At 39.1% G+C, this 19,946-nt stretch overlaps 1 protein-coding gene across 1 annotated transcript in view; it reads left to right on the forward strand.

Annotated features, from left to right (window-relative positions):
* The window catches only part of Hsd17b11 (hydroxysteroid 17-beta dehydrogenase 11), a 33,430-nt gene extending 21,484 nt beyond the window's left edge, over positions 1 to 11,946 (forward strand). Inside the window, exons 6-7 of the mRNA XM_020186857.2 lie at positions 8,398 to 8,514; positions 11,145 to 11,946. Coding sequence (XP_020042446.1) covers positions 8,398 to 8,514; positions 11,145 to 11,232 — 205 coding nt within the window. The 3' untranslated portion in view covers positions 11,233 to 11,946. The remainder of the gene's footprint in view (positions 1 to 8,397; positions 8,515 to 11,144) is intronic.
* The last annotated feature ends 8,000 nt before the right edge of the window (positions 11,947 to 19,946 follow it).

The raw sequence follows: 19,946 nt of genomic DNA on the forward strand, positions 1-19,946 counted from the left end.
TCCCTCTTTCCTCCAGCTTAGCTGTTCTTGGTGAAATGCACTTGAAATTAATGAGAACTATTTTGTGTGGCCACTTGGGAACAGGTTCTATTTTAAATACACCTTAGTCTAAGTCACCCCACAGCGAAGTGAAGTAGAAAGCCATCGTTAGGCTGAAAATTGGGAGACCTCTCAAGACACAAAAAAATCTATCAAATACAGATGCTCTCCAATTTATAGGATTGTGTCCCAATAAACCTCTATAAATTGAAAAGGCAAAAACTCATATAATCCACTTAACCTAAAAAACATCACTGCTTAGCAACACTGTACACTGGGGAGTGCCCGCTGTTTCCCCTGTGATGGTGGCTGCAGCTTATTATACAAGGGAGGAGGGAGGATCCCATGGCATGCTGCTTGCTAAAAAGCTAACCCAGGAAAGATCACGCCCTAAAGTATGGTTTGTACTAAACTTGTATCTATTGTAAAGTCGGAAAATCCTATGTCGAACCATTTGCCATCCTAAGTCTACCTGTAGCATTTAAAATCTGTTTTTAAGACACAATTTTGTAAGGTGGGCATGCTAGTCCACCCCTGAAGTCCTAGCAATCAGGAGGTTGAGACAGGAGAATCACTCAAGCTCAGTAGTTAGAGATCAGCTTTTTGTCTCAAAAAGACAAAAGCAAACAGAAGTAAGAGTATACACTTCAAGAAGCCAGTTCGTAAATTCATCTATATTAGTCAAGAAATCCTTAATTGAACCCTGAAGAGAGAAGAAGAGAAACAAATCAGCTTTGGGGGCTGGGGAGTGAATTTGAAGAGAAGGCATAGAAAAAGCAGATTTCAAAGATAAAGCTGGCCAGTTTCCTCTGTTATTTTCAGGATTCAGATGCTAAAACAACATATTTGAGTCCATTTTGAAACTCAGACTGTCTTTCGGTGGTTAAAAAACAGACATCATGTTTTAAGTTATAATTGAAAATTACAAAAAAATAAGGGCCAGGCTGCATGGGGCAACAGTGCCCTCGCGTGGCAGAAGTCTGCTGGTACAATTAGAAATAATTAACCAAACTATAGCAGTTATGACTAGAAGCCCAGGTTTCTAGCTTAATCACAGGAATCCAGACCTGGCTAGGAAGGGCCTGGGGTTTCGTCCTGCCCCAGGCTAATCTGGCAGTAGAGTATATCCTAAAGATGAACTTGGTTTTAATCGAGAAGTTTGTACTTCTAAGTAGAGGACAGCGTGTGTACTCTGATGGAACACCTTCATATTTGGAGCACTAAGTAGAATCTGTCCTAGACCTCACGACAGTACTTTGGGGGATCTGTCATTTTCCTCCATGATAGGCAAGAGTTGTCTGAAGTTTAGAAAGATTAAGTAACTTGCCTTGAACAGCAGAGCCAAGATTCAGACCAAACTGATTCCTGAGTAGGGAAAGTTGAACCAAACCTACATGGCTGAATTTAAACAACACTGTTTCCTGTTGATGCTGGAACTTAAGTTTGCACTAAAGGACACACAGATGTAATCTGTCCATCTTTACATTTGCACATCTAACACACTACAGAGAAACCGGCGTACCAGAAAGGTTGCAATGCAGCACAAGTGAGTTCGTGGGAATTAAATATAATCAGATGTTCCGATTAATGTTTTGAAAGCTAAGAATTATTTTTGTTAAATAAACTTGGATATCAGTAGTTTTATATAAAGCCATTTATTGAAGACATCTCACATCAATTACCTCTAACCTCTAATCCTGGAAAGCTAGATTTGGTCCCCTGTTTACCCACTCCTTCTCTATTTCCTATGACTTGACAAGAAAAGCCAACTGTCGGTCACTGTGATGGAATACCTGAGACAATAAACTTACAAAGAGGGAAGGTTTATTTTGGTTCATGAGTTTGGAGGTTCCAGGCTGTGATCAGTTGGCCTCATTGCTTTGGGGCCTGTAACAAATCAGCACAACATGGTGGGAGCCCATGGTGGAGCAAAGCTGCTCACTTCATAGCCAGGAAGCAAAAGAGTAAAAGAGGAAGGGCTGGGTCCACTGTCCCTATCACTGGCACATCCCCAAGGCCCTAGGGGCCTCCTCAGCCCCACCTCTTAAAAGGTTCTATCACCTCCAGTAGCACCAAGCTGGGGACCCAGCCTTGACATGTGGGCCTTGAGAAACCCTCGAGATCCCAGCTACGGCATTTTTACAACCTTCATTTCACAGACAAAGAAATTGAAACTTAGGAAATCTGGGAAAATTGCTCAATGTCTCACAGCCCCCAAAGTGGCAGACTGGAATTCCTGCCTAAGAACTCTGTGATTCCAAGTGCCCCACTCTTAGCAGTTTTATTTTATTTTATTTATGTTTTGTTTTATTTACTTTGTTTTTCTGAGGCAAGATCTCACTGTACAGCCCAGACTGCCCTCAAACGCAATCCTCCCACCCCAGCCTCCCAAGAAGTGGGATTGCAGGCACGAACTACTTTACCCAGCAAGTTTTTATTTTTTAACGTGAATTTTTAATGGAAATTTTTCCCTGAGACTCATCATCTTTAATATGTACAGTAGAAGTTTGACTGGAAATTATTTTGCCTTCCTATTAGTGCATGGTTATGAGCAAAATTTAAGCACTGTAAGGAAAAGCCTCTCATAAATGCCACTCTTCCAGAGATAACCGTCTCATTAAAAAGTTAGATTTCTAGCTGAGCATAGTGGTGCACACCTATAATCCCAGCTACTAGGGAAGTGGAGATCAGGAGGATCACAATTTGAGGCCAACAGGGGTAAAAATTCATAAAATCCCATATCAACAAACAAGCCAGACTTGATGACGCACACCTGGCATCACAGCTACAAGGAAATGGAGGTAGCAGATTGTCATCTGAGGTTGTCCTGCCAAAAAACAGAAGGCCCTATATGGAAAATAACTAACTAGGCCCAGTGGCTCACACCTGTAATCCTAGCTACTTGAGAGGCGAGATCATGAGGATCAGTGTTCAAGGCCAGTCAGGAAAAAAGTTTGAGAGACCCCATTTCAACCAATAAAAGCTGGGTGTGGTAGTTCATGCACACCATCCCTGCTACTCGGAAAGCAAAAATAGGAAGATTGCGTTCCAGACCAGACCATTCATAAAGCAGAACCCTATCTCAAAAATAACTAAAGCAAAAGGGCTGGGTGTGTGGCTCAAGTGGTAGAGTGTCTGTCTAGCAAGCATTAGGACCGAGTTCAAACCCCAGTACCAAAAAAAATAAATATATATATATATATATATATATACATATATATACACACACAACACACACACAGAGCTGGTTTGATCTGCATTTACAGTTTTCCAATTTAATACTCCCTACTTTCTTATTTTAATGCTTTCTTTTTTCCTGTATGTAGAAACATAATATTATTCTGCAAGCTTTCTCTTTGACCTAACAGTGTGCTGTTGTCAGCCTTCTGTGTCAATGCAGTTACCTTGCTTAATTCTTTACGAGGTTGGCATGGCCGTCCTTGGGTGTATATATTTTCTACTGTGGAACATTGGTGTCTCTAATCCTTATTATTGCGATACGTTTATATCCATGTATGTGTTTGCACAGGTGTATTATGTGTTTATGCATTCTTATTTACTTATATATAACATATATAATATATATCTTTGCTCGCTTTCTCAACTATTTTGTTGAGTTTTGTAATGAAAATGCTGGATCAAAAGCTAGGAACATTTACCTTTTTAAAAAAATTATTAGCATCAATTAATCATACAAAGGGATTTCATCTCGATACTTCGTACAAGCATACGATGTACTTTGATCAAATTCACCCCTCTATATTACTCTTTCTTTTTTTTACCTCCCTTGCTCCTCTGCCCTCCTTTTTAAACAGTTTTAGTGGGTTCCATTATGCTATTTTCATACATATGTATAATGTACTTCTATCATATTCACTTCCATTACCCTGTCCTGTCCCCTTCTCCATCCCTCTAGTCCCCTCCCAAACAGTTCCCCTTTTACAATCATGTCATATTTTTATTTTTAGGTTTATATTCTGCATATGAGCTTAAGCACGCAATACCTATATCTGTCTTTCTGAGCTTGGCTTATCTCACTCAACATGATGTCTCCAGTTTTATTTGTTTTCCTGCAAGAGCATAATTTCATTCCTCTTTAAGACTCAATATTACTCCCTTGTGTATATATACCACGTTCTTTATCAGTTATTGGACATCTAGGCTGGTTCCACAGCTTGGCTATTGTGAATGGTGCTGCGATAGACATGGGTGAGCAAGTGTCTCTCTTGTATGTTGATTTACTCTCTTTTGAGTATAAGCCCAGGAGTGGAAGCTGGATCATATGGCAGTTCTATTTTTAGCTTCTTGAAGGATCTCCATACTGATTTCCATAGTGGTTGTACTAATTTACACTCCCACCAGCAGTGTGTGAGGGTTCCTTTTTCATTGCACCCTCGCCAGCATTTGTGTTGTTTGTGTTCTTAATGGTAGCCATTTTAACTGGGGTGAGAGGGATCCTTTATGTCTGAGGATGTTGAGCATTTCTTCATGTGTGTATTAACCATTTGTACTTCTTTTGAAGAGTGTTCAGTTCATTTGCCCATTTATTAACTGGATCATTTGTTCTTTTGGTGTTCAATTTTTTTGAGTTCTTTATACATTCTGGATATTAATCCTTTGTCCATTGAATACTTGCAAAGAGTTTCTCCCATTTTGTGGGGTGTCTCTTGATTCTGGTAATTGTTTCCTTTGATGTGCAGCAGTTTTGTTTTGTTTGTTTGTTTGTTTTTGGTGGGACTGGGGTTTGAACTCAGGGCTTCATGTGGCACTCTACCACTTGAGGCACACCTCCAGTCCATTTTTGCCCTGGTTATTTTGAAGATGGGGTCTTATGAACCATTTGCCTGGGATGGCCTTGAGCCTTGATCCTTTCAATCTCAGCCTCCCAAGTAGCTAGGATTGCAGGCATGAGCCATTGGAGCCTGGATCAGAATCTTTTTAATTCGATCCAATCCCATTTATCAATTTTTGCTCTTGTATCCTGAGCAATTAGAGTCCTATTCAGAAAGTTATGACCTATGCCAATTTTACTTTTTGATTGGTCTATAGAGTACCCTATAAAAAGGCACTCTATAAATTAGACAAAGTGATTGTCCTAATTTATTTTCACACCAGCATGGTATGAAGTGCTTATTCCCCCTTAATCCTTTGTCAGCTTTGGATATTAGCACACTTTTAATGTTTGCCAATACAAGGGGACAGCAGAACGTCTATGTTATGTTAATGACATTTTTGACTATCTTCACTTCCACTCTGCTTATTGAACTGCCTGCATTATACAAGCTATACAAATCAGACTGAGGCAGCTCTCTTCCATTCCTAGTTTGTTGAGTATTTTTATCATGAAGAAATGTCGGGTTTGTCAAGTGCTTGATGCATGACTACTGTGATGTTCACATACATTTCTTCCTTCATTTTATTTAAACAATGTATTGTGTTGACTGTTTTTTGTATAGCGAGCCACCTTTTGCTCTTGGGCTAACTCTTTCTTGGACGTGTGTAAAGTCATTTTAATATAATGCTACATTTAATTTGCTAGTGTTTTGTTGAAGATTTTTTCATCTATATTCAAAAGAGGTATTTTTCTTGTGATGACTTATTTTGACTATAATATCAGGATAAAGAGGAGAGTTTCCTTCTCTTCTATTTTCTGAAGAATTTAAGAAGGATTGGTGTTAACCCTTCTTTAAATATCAAGTAGAATTCATCACAAAGTCCTCTAGCCCTGGGATATTCTTTACTGGAAGTGTTTGGAATACTGATTGACTCTCATATTAAAGATACTCAGATTTGTGTATTCCTAGGAATTTACACATTCATCCACAGATTAATTCTAATTTGTGTTGCTCCTTGTTTACCCTCTTGAAGTGTTTTTCATTTCTGTGAGGTCATGGTAATGGTTCTGCTTTCATTCCTAGTTTTAGTAGTTCGAGTCTTCTCTCTCTTTTCCGTAGCCTTTCCAGCAGAAGATTGGCCTTTCAAAGAACCAACTTCCAGTTTGATTGATTCTTTCTGTTGTTCTTCTGTTCTGTTTCTGTATTTATGATGAAATTGCTATTATTCCTTTCTTTTGCTTGCTTGGGATTTGGGTTAATTTTAGCTTTGTAGTTTCTTAAGGTAGAAATTCATATTGTTGGTTTGGTGTTTTTCTTTTTTAATTTAGGCACTTCCAGCTTTGAATTTCCCCCTGAGCACTGAATCTCATAAATTTTGCTATGTTAGGTCTCATTTCTGTTCATCTCAAAGAATTTTCTAACTTTCTGCAGTCTCTTCGCTATCCCTTTGGTTATTTAGGGACACAGTGTCTACTGTCCACATATTTGTGAACTTGTCAGTTTTCCTCTTGTTAGGATCTCTAATTTCATCCTGTTGTGGCCAAACAGCATACTTTATATAATTTCAATCTTTTTTAACCTTACTGAGATTTATTTTGTGTCCTAATATGTAGTCTATCCTGGAGAGGGTTTTCTACCTGCTCATGAGAATATGTATTCTCTTGTTAGGTGGAGCGGTTCATACAGGTGATTTATAGTATTATTGAAGTCTTAGATTTCCTGTGAATATCTAATTGTTCCATATACTGTTGGAAGTGGAGGTTAAAGTCTACAGCTGTTATTATTGAATCTATTACCCCCTTTTCTCTTCAGACAGTTTTTGCTGCATATGATATCTTTAACAAGCAATTTTTTTAAATTTTTATTATCATGTAATAGTTATACAGGAGGATACATTGTGATATTTACATATGTGCTTGCAATATATCTTAGTTAGACTTATCCCCTCTGTCATTCTACCTCTTCTCCCCCACCTCCCTTTCTTAGAACAATTTCAGCAGGTTTCATTCTTCTATCTTCATATATGAATACAAAATAATCCACCATATTTACCCTCCTTCCCCCTTTCCTTAAACAAGTAATTTTTAATTAAAAGAGTCTCCCAGACTTTGATTTTTGCCTCCATTGGACCAAAGCCATCAATTTCATTATTAATTTCCTCCCCATTTCATATATGATACTGTTGTCTAGGAGTCCCCTGGTGAGCAGTATTCTAACAAGTGACTGACTTTTGAAGACAGTGAAAGGTTGTGTCCTGCATGTTTTCATCTGTCCTCTCCTTCATGTTAGCTTGCTCACTTTTAAATACAATACTACACTTTTCAGTTGGCCCATTTTTAAGTATTTGTATCCTTTTTTTAATAAACCATCCTGTATTTACTTCTAAAGAACTTCACCCAGTACTTTGTGTGTAATTTTAACCAATTACACACATTTAAAATCGGCCTTCCCCAAATGTTAGCCATCCAAACAGTTTGGTAGCAGTGGCAAATTTAGTGAATGAATTTATAGATCTCCTTTTTTAAAGCAATTAATAAAATGTTGAAAACTGAGACCAACGTCTCTGCATCTCTTCCCTGGTTGCACTTAACTCTAACACCCAGATTTTTAAAGCCGCTGTCTAGGGGTTACCTGCGAGTGTGTGGCACATACACCTAGGTGATGACCTGAAGTGGCTGTGATGTGGAATGGGTAACAAGGCTGACCAGTGACTCGAGATCTAACCAATATGTAGACCAAGACTCTAAGAGCCAGACACATGTCTAATGTATGTTAGTTCCTCTGACACTTAAGGCATTGTTCAATGGAGAGATTTCGTGTGTCATAAAGCTTGTATGATGGTGTCTGTGTTCTTGCCTAAGATGACTGAAAGTTCAAAAGTGAATTTGCTTCCTCACCTCACGTCATGCTGGACACTGTAGGGTAATCCCACTTGGGAGGTAGAAACGGGAAGGATTATAGTAGGAGGTTAGCTTGGTAATAAGTTAGAAAAAAATCCATCTCGGCAAACAAGCTGGGTATGGTGGTATACATCTGCAGTTCCAGCTACCCAGGAGGCATAGGCAGGATGATCACAGTGTAAGGCCAGCTTGGGCAAAAAGCACAAGGGCCTATCTGAAAGATAACTAAAGCAAAAAGGTCTGGGAGCTTGACTCAAGTGGCAGAGCACCCACCGAGCAGATGTGAGGCCCTGAATTCAAAACCACAATACTGCCAAAAGTAAAAAAAAAGGAATTAGCTCAAATCTAGCTAAATCATTTTCAAGTCCTAGTTTTTTGATCCTCATTTGTAAAATAAGGATCATAGCACCACCGTCATTAGGTTGTAAAGCTTCAGTAGGATAACGTTCAGAGACAGATTAGCAGTGTGTAGTGTGAGATAAGCATTAAGGTGTTGTTCCTGGTAAAGTAGCCTCTGTTCCGAGCTCCTGCAAGGAGCCAGCTGCCACAGGTCAGCTGTGTGGCACTAATTCAGGCTGCAGCCTTCGTGAGACACCTCGTCTGAGCATGGCTTCTGATTTCAGTTTGGGACCTTCCCTGGAGCCTGAGGAAGTCGTGAGCAAGCTCATGAAAGGGATCCTGACCGAGCAGAAAATGATTTTTGTTCCTTCTTCTATACACTTTTTAATGATGTTGGAGAGGTAAGTGATACTGGGTTTGTCAGCATTAGAAGTAAACATCTATTACATGTTTCTACTCAGATTTAATAACAACAGTTGATAGAATGCAATTAAATGGAATTAATAAAAATAACAGGCCCAAGGATGCCAACCATTTTTAAAAACACATGTGTTAATCACTGAAGCAAGTCTAGCAAGACTGGCATACAACCTGAATCGTAAATCAACTCAACGGTGTTAACTTGTTATTTAAAAAAAAACTTGTGCGTTTCTGGACATGTTAGCCTTGTGAGTGAAGGATTATGAAGAAGACAGTCTTCAGGCATTTTTATAGAGTGGAATCATAGGAAAATGATTAAAGGAGACCCTAGTTAGATTTTAGATACCATTCACAGACATCACTTTGCTTTCATTTTGTGTAATATCATCCTGAAGCAGAGACTAAAAGCTAAATAAGCTGTTATACTTCTAGAGATCCTTGGGCCTCTTTTCTTCCAGTGGTGCATGGGCCAGCAGCTTCCGGGGGACTTGTGCCTGGGATATCTCAGATGCACTTCTTCAGAGCAGTTGCTCTTAACTTTGGTGCATGTTGGAATTCCCCTGAGAGGTTTAAAAACCACTTATGCCATGGCTTTGCTCCCCAAGGTTCTGATGTAACTGACGTGAGGCATGGCCCAGGCTATAAGAGATAGGGGAACTCTGCGGGTGGTTCTTTTTTTTGTTTTGTTTATGGGATGTAATGGATATGTTGCTTTTTGTTTTTATTGGCATATATTACTTATACAAAGGGGTTTCATTGTGATACTTCCACACATGCACACCTTGTACCTCAATCAAATTCACCCCTCCTTTCCCTCCCCCTTATCCCTTCTCTCCCCTTCTTAAAACAATTTCAACCTGTTTCACAGTTCTGTTTTCATCATGGGTATAAAGTACTTTGACCATATTCACTGTGGGTGGTTCTAATGTACAGCTAAGATTAGAAACCGCCAGTTAGAGACATGACCCTCCCTTGTTACTCACCTGCTAAAGCTGTGTGGCAGTGAAGCTGACAAGTAATAAGAGGGTATAGAGGTGTCTCAGGTTGGCTGGGGCAAAGAAATCTCTTGCTAGATGGGCACAGGGACTCACGTCTGTAATCCTAGCTACTCTGGAGGCAGAGATCAGGAGGATCAAGGTTCCAAGCCAGCCCGGGTAAAAGAGTAGTCCAGACCCACTATGTAAGTGAGCACTCAGGAGTTATAGACTGTAATCCTCTGAGAGAAAGAATGCTGCCAGTCTTTCACCACTGGATCCCTGCATGTTGAAGAAGGATTGACCCAGAAGGCACCAAGAATAAATTAATTCTAACCCCTAGACTATTCATACAGTGTGCTCCTGAGTTGATATAGCTGTCTGTATGACTTGTCTATAGCAGGAACACAGATGAGTTACTTAACTTCACTGAAGCTCAGTTGCTTTATCTGTAAAATGGAGACAATAGCAAGCCTTGATAGGGTGGAGAGGATTAAAGGAAATAATGATAGGAGGCAGAAATAGGAGGGTAACAGTTGAAGGCCAGCCCAGTGAAAAAGTTAGCAAGACGCTACTTCAAAGAACAAGCCGGTGTGATGGCACACCTGTTATCCCAGCTACATAGGAGGCAGAGGTAGAGGATCAAAGTCCAATGTAGACCTGGGCAAAAAGCATGAGATCCTATCTGAAAAAATATCTAAGGCAGAAGAACTGGCAAGTGCAATGCCCTGAGTTCAAATGCACTTAAATACTCACTACACTGGGGATTATTGTCATCATTGTTGGGTGTTTAGTTTCCAAACCCTATTTTAATGCTATCTGGTAGATCTCTGTATATCATTACACTGATTTGCATATTCCGTTTCCTTTTCCTCAAACCCACTGGAATGTGACAAACTCCTAAATACTCTTCAATATAGGCTGGGAGAAAAATTATAAGACCCACTACGTGTCTGATACCACGTGTCTGTCACTGTTCAAGGCCTTTTTCATATTAACACGTCAGTTCCTCATGAGAACACTGCTGGGAGAAGCATTAACTTTCCAATTTCCCTGAGAGGAATTTAACCCGAAGGCCAATTCATCTGTCCAGCATTACGCTCAAAACTAAGCATGCTGTCTGCATTTTTATTTAGCAGTTCTGCTTCCCCAGTCTTTTAGTGGAACATGCAGATAATATTCCAAATTATGAGGTATGGAGTGAGCTCAGACTTTCACTTCTTTCCAGTTTCACATTCCTTTTTTTTAACCCTTTAATACCTCAATATTCAATTCCGTATGTCTCTTCTCTTAGATCTTTTAAAAAATATGGAGAATATTTATCTCAAATATATATGTATGTGTCTGTACACATATATATAAAATATTTATATCTAGAGAGAGAATAAAGGTAAGCCTCCTTTCTTTTCACTTTAAAAGGAAATGAATTTAATAGAAAAGAATACATAGTTGAAATTCAAAGTAACAGTTCATAATCATGTCTAAGATGAACCTGACATGATACAGGGTAAGCTAAATATGAATGCTTTCAGCTGGGCTCCCGTGGCTCGCACCTATAATCCTAGCTACTCGAGGAAGAGAGCAGGAGGATCGCAGTTCGAACCCAGTACTAATTATTTTCCCTGTCTTTCTTCCAGGATCCTTCCTGAGCGCTTCCTGGCAATTTTGAAGCAAAAGATCAACATTAAGTTTGATGCAGTTATTGGATATAAAGTTAAAGAATAAAAAGGGCCTGGTTTTGTTGAAAACTGACTGATCAGGTCGAAGTCAATTTCATTTAATATTCATGCAGATTTTAATATTTTAACTTGTTTTTCCTAGTTATCCTTCTTTTCTTCGGTATCATGGGGATCACAGTGTGAACCCAGCCAAGACAACTAGTTTATGAGACCCTATCTCGAGGCACTGACGCTTACTCAATTATTACCTCTTGTTCTTTGCCTAAAAGCTAATTTCATGTAATATAACCAAATACCTTAAGAACTGACCATATGGAAAATGAGGGAAAAGAACCAAAACAATTTTATGACAATAATTGCCCAGATTGTGTGCCTCAACTAAAGATTTGCTTATTTAAGAGATGTTATTTTTAATTATACTCTCATTTCGTGTAATTCCTGTTGCTTTTTCTATTCAATACAAAATCAGAAACTCTAAGATATGTTTTTCTAGATAAATAGCTCTCTAGACAATACCTAGTTAGCATTTATCGGTGACTTTCACAGTCTCTCAAGGATTTTGTCCTGCACATTAGTGCTAGGTTTCCTGAGAGGTAACTCTCATTCCAGGGCCAAATGTTTCAGCCCAAGGAAACTAGAAATGGATACAACTTGCAGGTATGAAAGCATAATTAAGATTTCAGAATCTCAATGGGAGATTGAGAACTGGGAGAATGTACTTATTACAAATGGCAACAATAATAAATGGGCCAAACTTAAACTTTTTGTGTTGCCATAATTGTGTCTTAAAAAGAACTAACTTCACCTTCAAATTGAAGGAAAATCAATTATGTAATAAAGGGTCTTTTTTAAGTGTCTAGAAATTTCTTGGATATGAGCTTCAGTGATACAAGATAATATGATCAGACCATGAAATGAAAAAATAAGTAAGTTTGTTGAGTTTCAACTAAAGGAAAATACCTTCAAGATTACTTTAGACACTTACACATGAAGTTAAGATCTTTGATCTTTAGCTGGTACAGTGATGCACACCTAGAATCTCAACTACTTGAGAGACTGAGGCAGGAGAATCATGAGTTCAAGGCCAGCCTGGACTAAATAGCAAGACCCTGGCAAGAAAGAGAGAGAAGGGGAAAAGATAGCCTACTCAGAAAGCATAAAAAGACAGAATCATTGATCCCTGTGAAATGAGCTACAGATGGGTTCAGAAAGTTCAAGGTTATAGATTTTTATCTAGATTCTAAGTAGAAACTAATATTTATTTAACATGTACCAACAAGTATTAAACACTTGCCTTAGTTTTCCAAGAAGTAATCGCATCAGTGTCCCTGCAAATTGTAAGAATCCTGGTAATCTACTTAAAGCAAGTTATGCTACTGATTCTGAAAGATTTCTTAGAAGGCATTATTCCACATTAACTTCCCCCTCTTCCCACCAATTACCCTATTATAATACACAGAGTCAAAAAGCAAATGCTATTGGACTACATTCAGCATTTAATTCATATATATGTATCAATCATATATGTACATATATGTGAAAAATTCTTGCTTCCCAAAACATGTTTGAATAATGTATCTTAGATTCCTCTCCATACACTAGCCATACCCTAGTTCTCTAAGATTGAATCTTTATAAATTTACAGATTTACTTAAACACAAATCCTACTAACCAGACAAATACACTTGAAGGTGAATAGCCTAATGCAGGAAACTTAGAAATACATTTGCTTATTCATTTAATTAAGCTATACCTATATTGGCTTGCTGACCACCAGGCAGTGAAGTAGACTAGAAGGAAAGCTTTAGGAACCTTCAGTAAGACAGTTAGTATGCACCATAGTGTACTGATAACTTTGCCCTTTTCCCAGTAAACAAGGTTTGGCTCCTAAAACACTTGTCAGAAATTAGCACTTGGGCGAACATTAGCATTAACCATGGCGAGGAATAAGCATTATTTCTTTGGAATGTATTGGATGTCAGCCACATACCAGGCAGTTTACCATTTAATCTCACGGCAGTCCTGCACAGTAAGAGTGTTGGAAGGACTTGAAGTAGCCATGAACACAGCAGGGGGAGCAGGAACCCACAAGAGGAACCTTCCCATTGAGCCCTATTCTGCAGGAAAGGCCAATGAATACTGCACACATTCTGAATTTCATTCTCTAGTTTTAAAAAAGCTTGCGTCATTTACCACTATCAGTGACTCAGATTCTTAAAACTTTTAAGTGTGGTTGGAATGAAGTTAATCCTAACTTGAAAGCTACCTCTCAACAGTTTGATGAGAAAATCCATCTGCCATCATCAGTAAGGCTACTTCCAAAGGTCACATTAAACCAAAGAGGCTTATATTGTCTGGTAAGTGGAGAAAGATTGCTGATTGTCAGTTATCTGCCATATTGCTGTCCTGCATACTGCATCCTTTGATGGTGTGATGATTTGTCTTGATGTCAACCTGACTAGATTAAGACATGCCTAGGGGATTAGTAAAACATACTTTTGGGTGTTCTGAAAGTGTTTCCAGAGACATTAAGGGAGGGAAGACAAACCCTGAATATGAGTGGCACCATCCAGTGCCTGGAGGACAGATTAAAAGGGGAAGAAAAGGAAGTTCCACTAGAACAGGCATATTTCTCTCTCTCCATCTCTCTCTCTCTCTCTCTCTCTCTCTCTCTGTCTATCTATCTTGCTACTTCCTGGCTTCCATGAGGTAAATAGATCTGATCCATCACAGCCTTCTACCATGATGAAAACCACAAGCCAGAAACAATGTAGCCACACAACCATGGACTATAACCTCTGAATACTTCCTCCTTAAGTTGTTTTCTGGTAACTAGGAATAGAAGGAAGTACCTCAACATTAAAAAAGCTATATATGACAAACCTACAGCCAGCATTATACTTATTGGTGAAAAACTGAAACCATTCCCTCTAAAATCTGGAACTAGACAAGGATGCCCACTATCTCCACTCCTATTCAACATAGTACTGGAATTCCTAGCCAGAGCAATTAGGCAAGAAGAAGGAATAAAAGGAATACAAATAGGTAAAGAAACTGTCAAAATATCCCTATTTGCAGGTGATATGATCCTATACCTTAAAGACCCAAAAAACTTTACTCAAAAGCTCCTAGACATCATCAACAGCTATAGCAAGGTAGCAGGATATAAAATCAACATAGAAAAATCATTAGCATTTCTATACACTAATAATGAGCAAACGGAAAAAGAATGTATGAAAACAATTCCATTTACAATAGCCTCAAAAAAAATCAAATACCTAGGAGTAAACTTAACAAAGGATGTGAATGACCTATATAAGGAAAACTACAAACTCGTAAAGAAAGAGATTGAAGAAGACTACAGAAAGTGGAGAGATCTCCCATGCTCATGGATTGGTAGAATCAACATAGTAAAAACGTCTATACTTCCAAAAGCAATTTACACGTTTAATTCAATTCCCATCAAAATCCCAATGACATTCATCAAAGAGATTGAAAAATCTACCGTTAAATTTATTTGGAAACACAAGAGACCATGAGTAGCCAAGGCAATACTCAGTAAAAAGAACAACGCTGCAGGTATCACAATACCCGACTTCAAACTATATTACAAAGCAATAGCAACAAAAACATCATGGTACGGCACAAAAACAGACATGAAGTCCAGTGGAATAGAATAGAGGGCCTGGATATGAAGCCACACAACTATAATGAACTTGTCTTTGACAAAGGTGCTAAAAATATTTGATGGAGAAAAGACAGGCTCATGATTAGCCATCATTAGCAACACCACCACTAACAAGTGGCATTTGTTGCCCTTAACGCAGAGAAACTAAAGCAGATACCTTAAAAGCAACTGAGGCCAATAGGAAAAGGGGAACAGGTACTAGAGAAAAGGTTAGATCAAAAAGAATTAACCTAGAAGGTAACACCCACGCACAGGAAATCAATGTGAGTCAATGCCCTGTATAGCTATCCTTATCTCAACTAGCAAAAACCCTTGGTCCTTCCTATTATTGCTTATACTGTCTCTTCAACAAAATTAGAGATAAGGGCAAAATAGTTTCTGCCTAGTAGCGATGGGGTTGGGGGGAGAGGAAGAGGGTGGAGGGAAAGGGGAGCACAGGGGGAATGGGAGAGAAATGACCCAAACATTGTATGCACGTATGAATAAAAGAAAAAGTTTTTCTGGTATCTTGTCACAGCAAAGAAAAGTCTAAATAAAACAGATGGCAAATGGCTCTCTCTTTAAAGGGTACAGAATTCCTTACTATGGCAGGGAACCCAGCCTTTCTGGAAAAGCCCCAAAGTCTTCCTCGCTATCATCCCAGGCCTATGCCATGAGACTTACTGGGACTCACTGGCCTGTTTCCTATTTCCTTTGAAAACATCCCCAGGCTTGCCTCAGAAGCATTCTTTCCCACTCTTATCCCCAGGTCACTTGCCAGAAATCTAATCTTTTACTGGAAACAAGGATTAGAAAGAGTGGGGAATCAGGCCAAAGAAAAGGATTAAAACTGACCCTCAGTTCATCTTCAACACCAATCTGGCTAGTGAGTAAATGGCTAAAGAAATTTTATTGTGAAGAAGAGAAACAGAGGATTCCAAGATGGCGGCTAGAGCCGGTGCAGAGAATCTCCACTTCACGTTAAATGGAGAAACGAGGGGGGCCCCCGGGGCCGCCAGTGGCCGGCGCCCATATGGCTTGGGAAGACGTGGACCAGGTGAGCTTCGCGGTACCACGGTAGCCCCACAGACAAGCCTGGGCCAGAGCAGCATAGCCCCCTGGACAGACTGACCTCCACCCGGGAAAAAAAAAAAAGAGAAACTGAGTAATAAGCAAAAAGAACAGTTAAGACACGCTGGAAAGAGGGTGGGGCGCCCTGAGCGCTGAAGATTGGGGGAAGGGAATCCTTCCCGGGACTGTAAATAAACAAGCCGAGCGGGCCGGAGAGCCTCTGGCGGGAGCGGGGCGCGCGCCCAGCAACCAGGAGAAGGGAAGCTTGTGAGAGGAGGGAAGACCCACTTCCCACATGAACTGTAAACAAACATGGTGGCCTGCAGGAGCAGCAGCACCGCCCAGTAAGCAGGAGCAGGAAAGCTTCTGAAAGTGGCAGTGGGAGGAAAACTTCAGAGGAGAGGGGGGAAGACCCACCTCCCACATGAACTGTAGATAAACACGCAGGCCTGACAACGCGGGGGCAGTGTCACCTTTCCCAGTGCTTGGAAAGGGGAAAGCCTGTAGCAGAGGCTCTCGCACAGGAGAACTCTGAGCAAACAAAGCCTGTGGGACCAGGTGAGTGCTAGCTCACCCCAGACATCTGCATAAATAATGCCGCCAGCTACAGGCTGAGAGCAGCAGGCAGGCAAGCCACAGTTGCAGATACCACTCTCAGAACTGTCTCCAGACGCTTTTTTTTCTTTTTCTCCCTACCTTTGATGAGAGAACAACCGAATTACACCTGCAAGCCGAAAAACTTACTGAAACTGTATTGCATTTGAACTGGGGACACTTGGTGGGGCTTTTTTTCTGTGTGTGTGTGTGTGTGTGTGTGTGTGTGTGTGTGTGTGTGTGTGTGTAGTTTTGTTCTACTTTATGCATCCCCTTTGATGAGACAACTACAGAATAACATCTGAGGCACCAACTCCAGGACTGGAGATTGAGACGGACACCCAAATTATTAAGACCGAAACTGCATAAACTTGGAAGTTTTTTGGTTTTTTTTTTTAATTTTCTATTTTCCATTTTATTTTAATTCATTTTTATATATAGATATTACTTTCATTTACTTATTTTTTTAATCTTTGATTTTCAATCCTCTCTCTGTCTCTCTAATGTCTGTTCAGCTTACTGTTGATTAGTACACTAACACTCCCTGTTTATACCTTTGAAACTCTCTTGTCTGATACCTTGTTCTGCTTTCTCCCTCTTGTCTGTATATTTGTTTTCCCCTTTTCTTTAACTTCTTGCTTTCCATCTCAGCTCACTCTTCCATTCTAAATATTACCATTGTTATTATTACAAGCTAGAAAATACTTAATTACATACAGTACAGGGACAGTAACAACACCAAGGACAATGACGGGAAGACAGAAAAAACAGGGAAACCAGTTTCCCCACAGCAAAAAATTAGTACAGGAACCAGAGGGGAATGAAGAGAACAGAAACTCAGATCCAGACTCCAACAAAATGAAGATAAACTATGCCAAAGGACCCAATGAAGCCCACAAGAATAATTTAAAAGAAGACATACTACAAGTACTCAATGAGAATTTTATAGAGATGATACTGGATAGGGTCAACCAAAATGTACAGGAGACACTCAAGAAATTCCAAGACAATAAAAATAGAGAATTTGAAAAAGCAAAAGAAGAAATAAAGGAAACCATAGAAGCACTGTATAAACACCAAAGTGAAAGAGAGAACACAATGAATAAACAGATAAATGAACTCAGGACAAAAATAGACAACAATAAAGAAGAAAACTGCCAGGATATGGAAAACCTCAGAAAAAAGAACGAAACAGAACTGCAAAACAAAACGGAAGGCCAATCCAGCAGAATAGAACAAACAGAAGACAGAATCTCAGAACTTGAAGATGAAATGGTAATTAAAGGAAAAACTGAAGAACTACTAATTAAACAACTCAAGACCTGTGAAAAGAAAATGCAAGAACTCACTGACTCCATCAAAAGACCAAACTTGAGAATCATGGGCATCGAAGAAGGAGAAGAGGTGCAAGCGAAGGGAATGCGTAATATATTCAACAAAATAATAACGGAAAATTTCCCAAATCTAGAGAAAGATATTCCCATACAAATGCAAGAGGCCTCCAGGACACCAAACAGACCAGATCAAAATAGAACTACTCCACGACATATCATCATTAAAACAACAAGTTCAGAAACTAAGGAAAGAATATTGAAGGCTGCAAGAGAGAAAAAACAAGTAACATACAAAGGTAAACCCATCAAAATCACAGCAGACTTCTCAACAGAAACATTAAAAGCAAGAAGAGCGTGGGGTGAGATCTTCCGGGCACTGAATGAAAATAACTTCAACCCCAGGATACTCTACCCAGCAAAGCTATCATTCAAAATAGATGGAGCAATAAAAGTCTTCCATGATAAGCAGAAACTAAAACAATATGTGACCACAAAGCCACCATTACAAAAGATTCTGCAAGGGATCCTGCACACAGAAAGTGACACCCAACATAACCATGAAAAGGCAGGCAGCACCAAACCACAGGATATGAAAAAGCAAGACAGTAGAGAGTAACATCAAGTTAGGTACACACAATCAAACCTTCAAACAACTAAGACAACTAAATGGCAGGAATCACCACATACCTATCAGTACTAACACTTAATGTTAATGGACTCAATTCACCCATCAAAAGACACCGTTTGACAAAATGGATTAAAAAAGAAGATCCAACAATTTGTTGCTTACAGGAGACTCATCTCACCGACAGAAATAAGCATATGCTTAGGATGAAAGGCTGGAAGACGATTTACCAAGCCAATGGCCCCCGAAAACAAGCAGGAGTAGCAATACTTATCTCTGACAAAGTAGACTTCAAACCTACATTGATCAAACGAGATAAAGAAGGACATTCCATACTAATAAAAGGGGAAATAGACCAAAAGGAAATAATAATCATCAATCTGTACACACCCAATGTCAACACACCCAATTTCATCAAACATACCCTGAACGACCTAAAAGCATATATAAACGCCAACACAGTGGTTGTGGGAGACTTTAACACTCCATTATCATCAATAGATAGGTCATCCAAACAAAAACTCAATAAAGAAATCCAAGATCTAAAATATGCAATAGATCAAGTGGACCTAGTAGATGTCTACAGAACATTTCATCCAACCTCTACACAATATACATTCTTCTCAGCAGCCCATGGAACCTTCTCCAAAATAGATCATATCTTAGGGCACAAAGCAAGCCTCAGCAAATATAAGAAAATAGAAATAATACCGTGCATACTATCTGACCACAATGCAGTAAAAGTAGAACTCAACAACAAAGTAAAGACAAAAAACATGCAAACAGCTGGAAACTAAATAACTCATTACTTAATGAAGAGTGGATCATCGATGCAATAAAAGAGGAAATTAAAAAGTTCCTGGAAGTCAATGAAAATGAAAACACAACCTACCGGAACCTATGGGACACAGCTAAGGCAGTCTTGAGAGGAAAGTTTATAGCCATGAGTGCATATATTAAAAAGATTGAAAGATCCCAAATCAATGACCTAATGATACATCTCAAACTCCTAGAAAAACAAGAACAAGCAAATCCCAAAACAAATAGAAGGAGAGAAATAATAAAAATAAGAGCTGAAATCAATGAAATAGAAACCAAAAAAACCATACAAAGAATTAATGAAACAAAAAGTTGGTTCTTTGAAAAAATAAACAAGATCGATAGACCCCTGGCAAACCTGACTAAAATGAGGAGAGAAAAAACCCAAATTAGTAGAATTAGGAATGCAAAAGGGGAGATAACAACAAACACCATGGAAGTCCAGGAAATGATCAGAGACTACTTTGAGAACCTATATTCAAATAAATTTGAAAATCTAAAAGAAATGGACAGATTTCTAGATACATATGATCATCCAAAACTGAACCAAGAGGAAATTAATCACCTGAATAGACCTATAACACAAAATGAAATTGAAGCAGCAATCAAGAGTCTCCCCAAAAAGAAAAGTTCAGGACCTGATGCATTCT

Source organism: Castor canadensis, chromosome 9 (assembly GCF_047511655.1).
Source record: "Castor canadensis chromosome 9, mCasCan1.hap1v2, whole genome shotgun sequence".
Taxonomy (NCBI): Eukaryota; Metazoa; Chordata; class Mammalia; order Rodentia; family Castoridae; genus Castor; species Castor canadensis.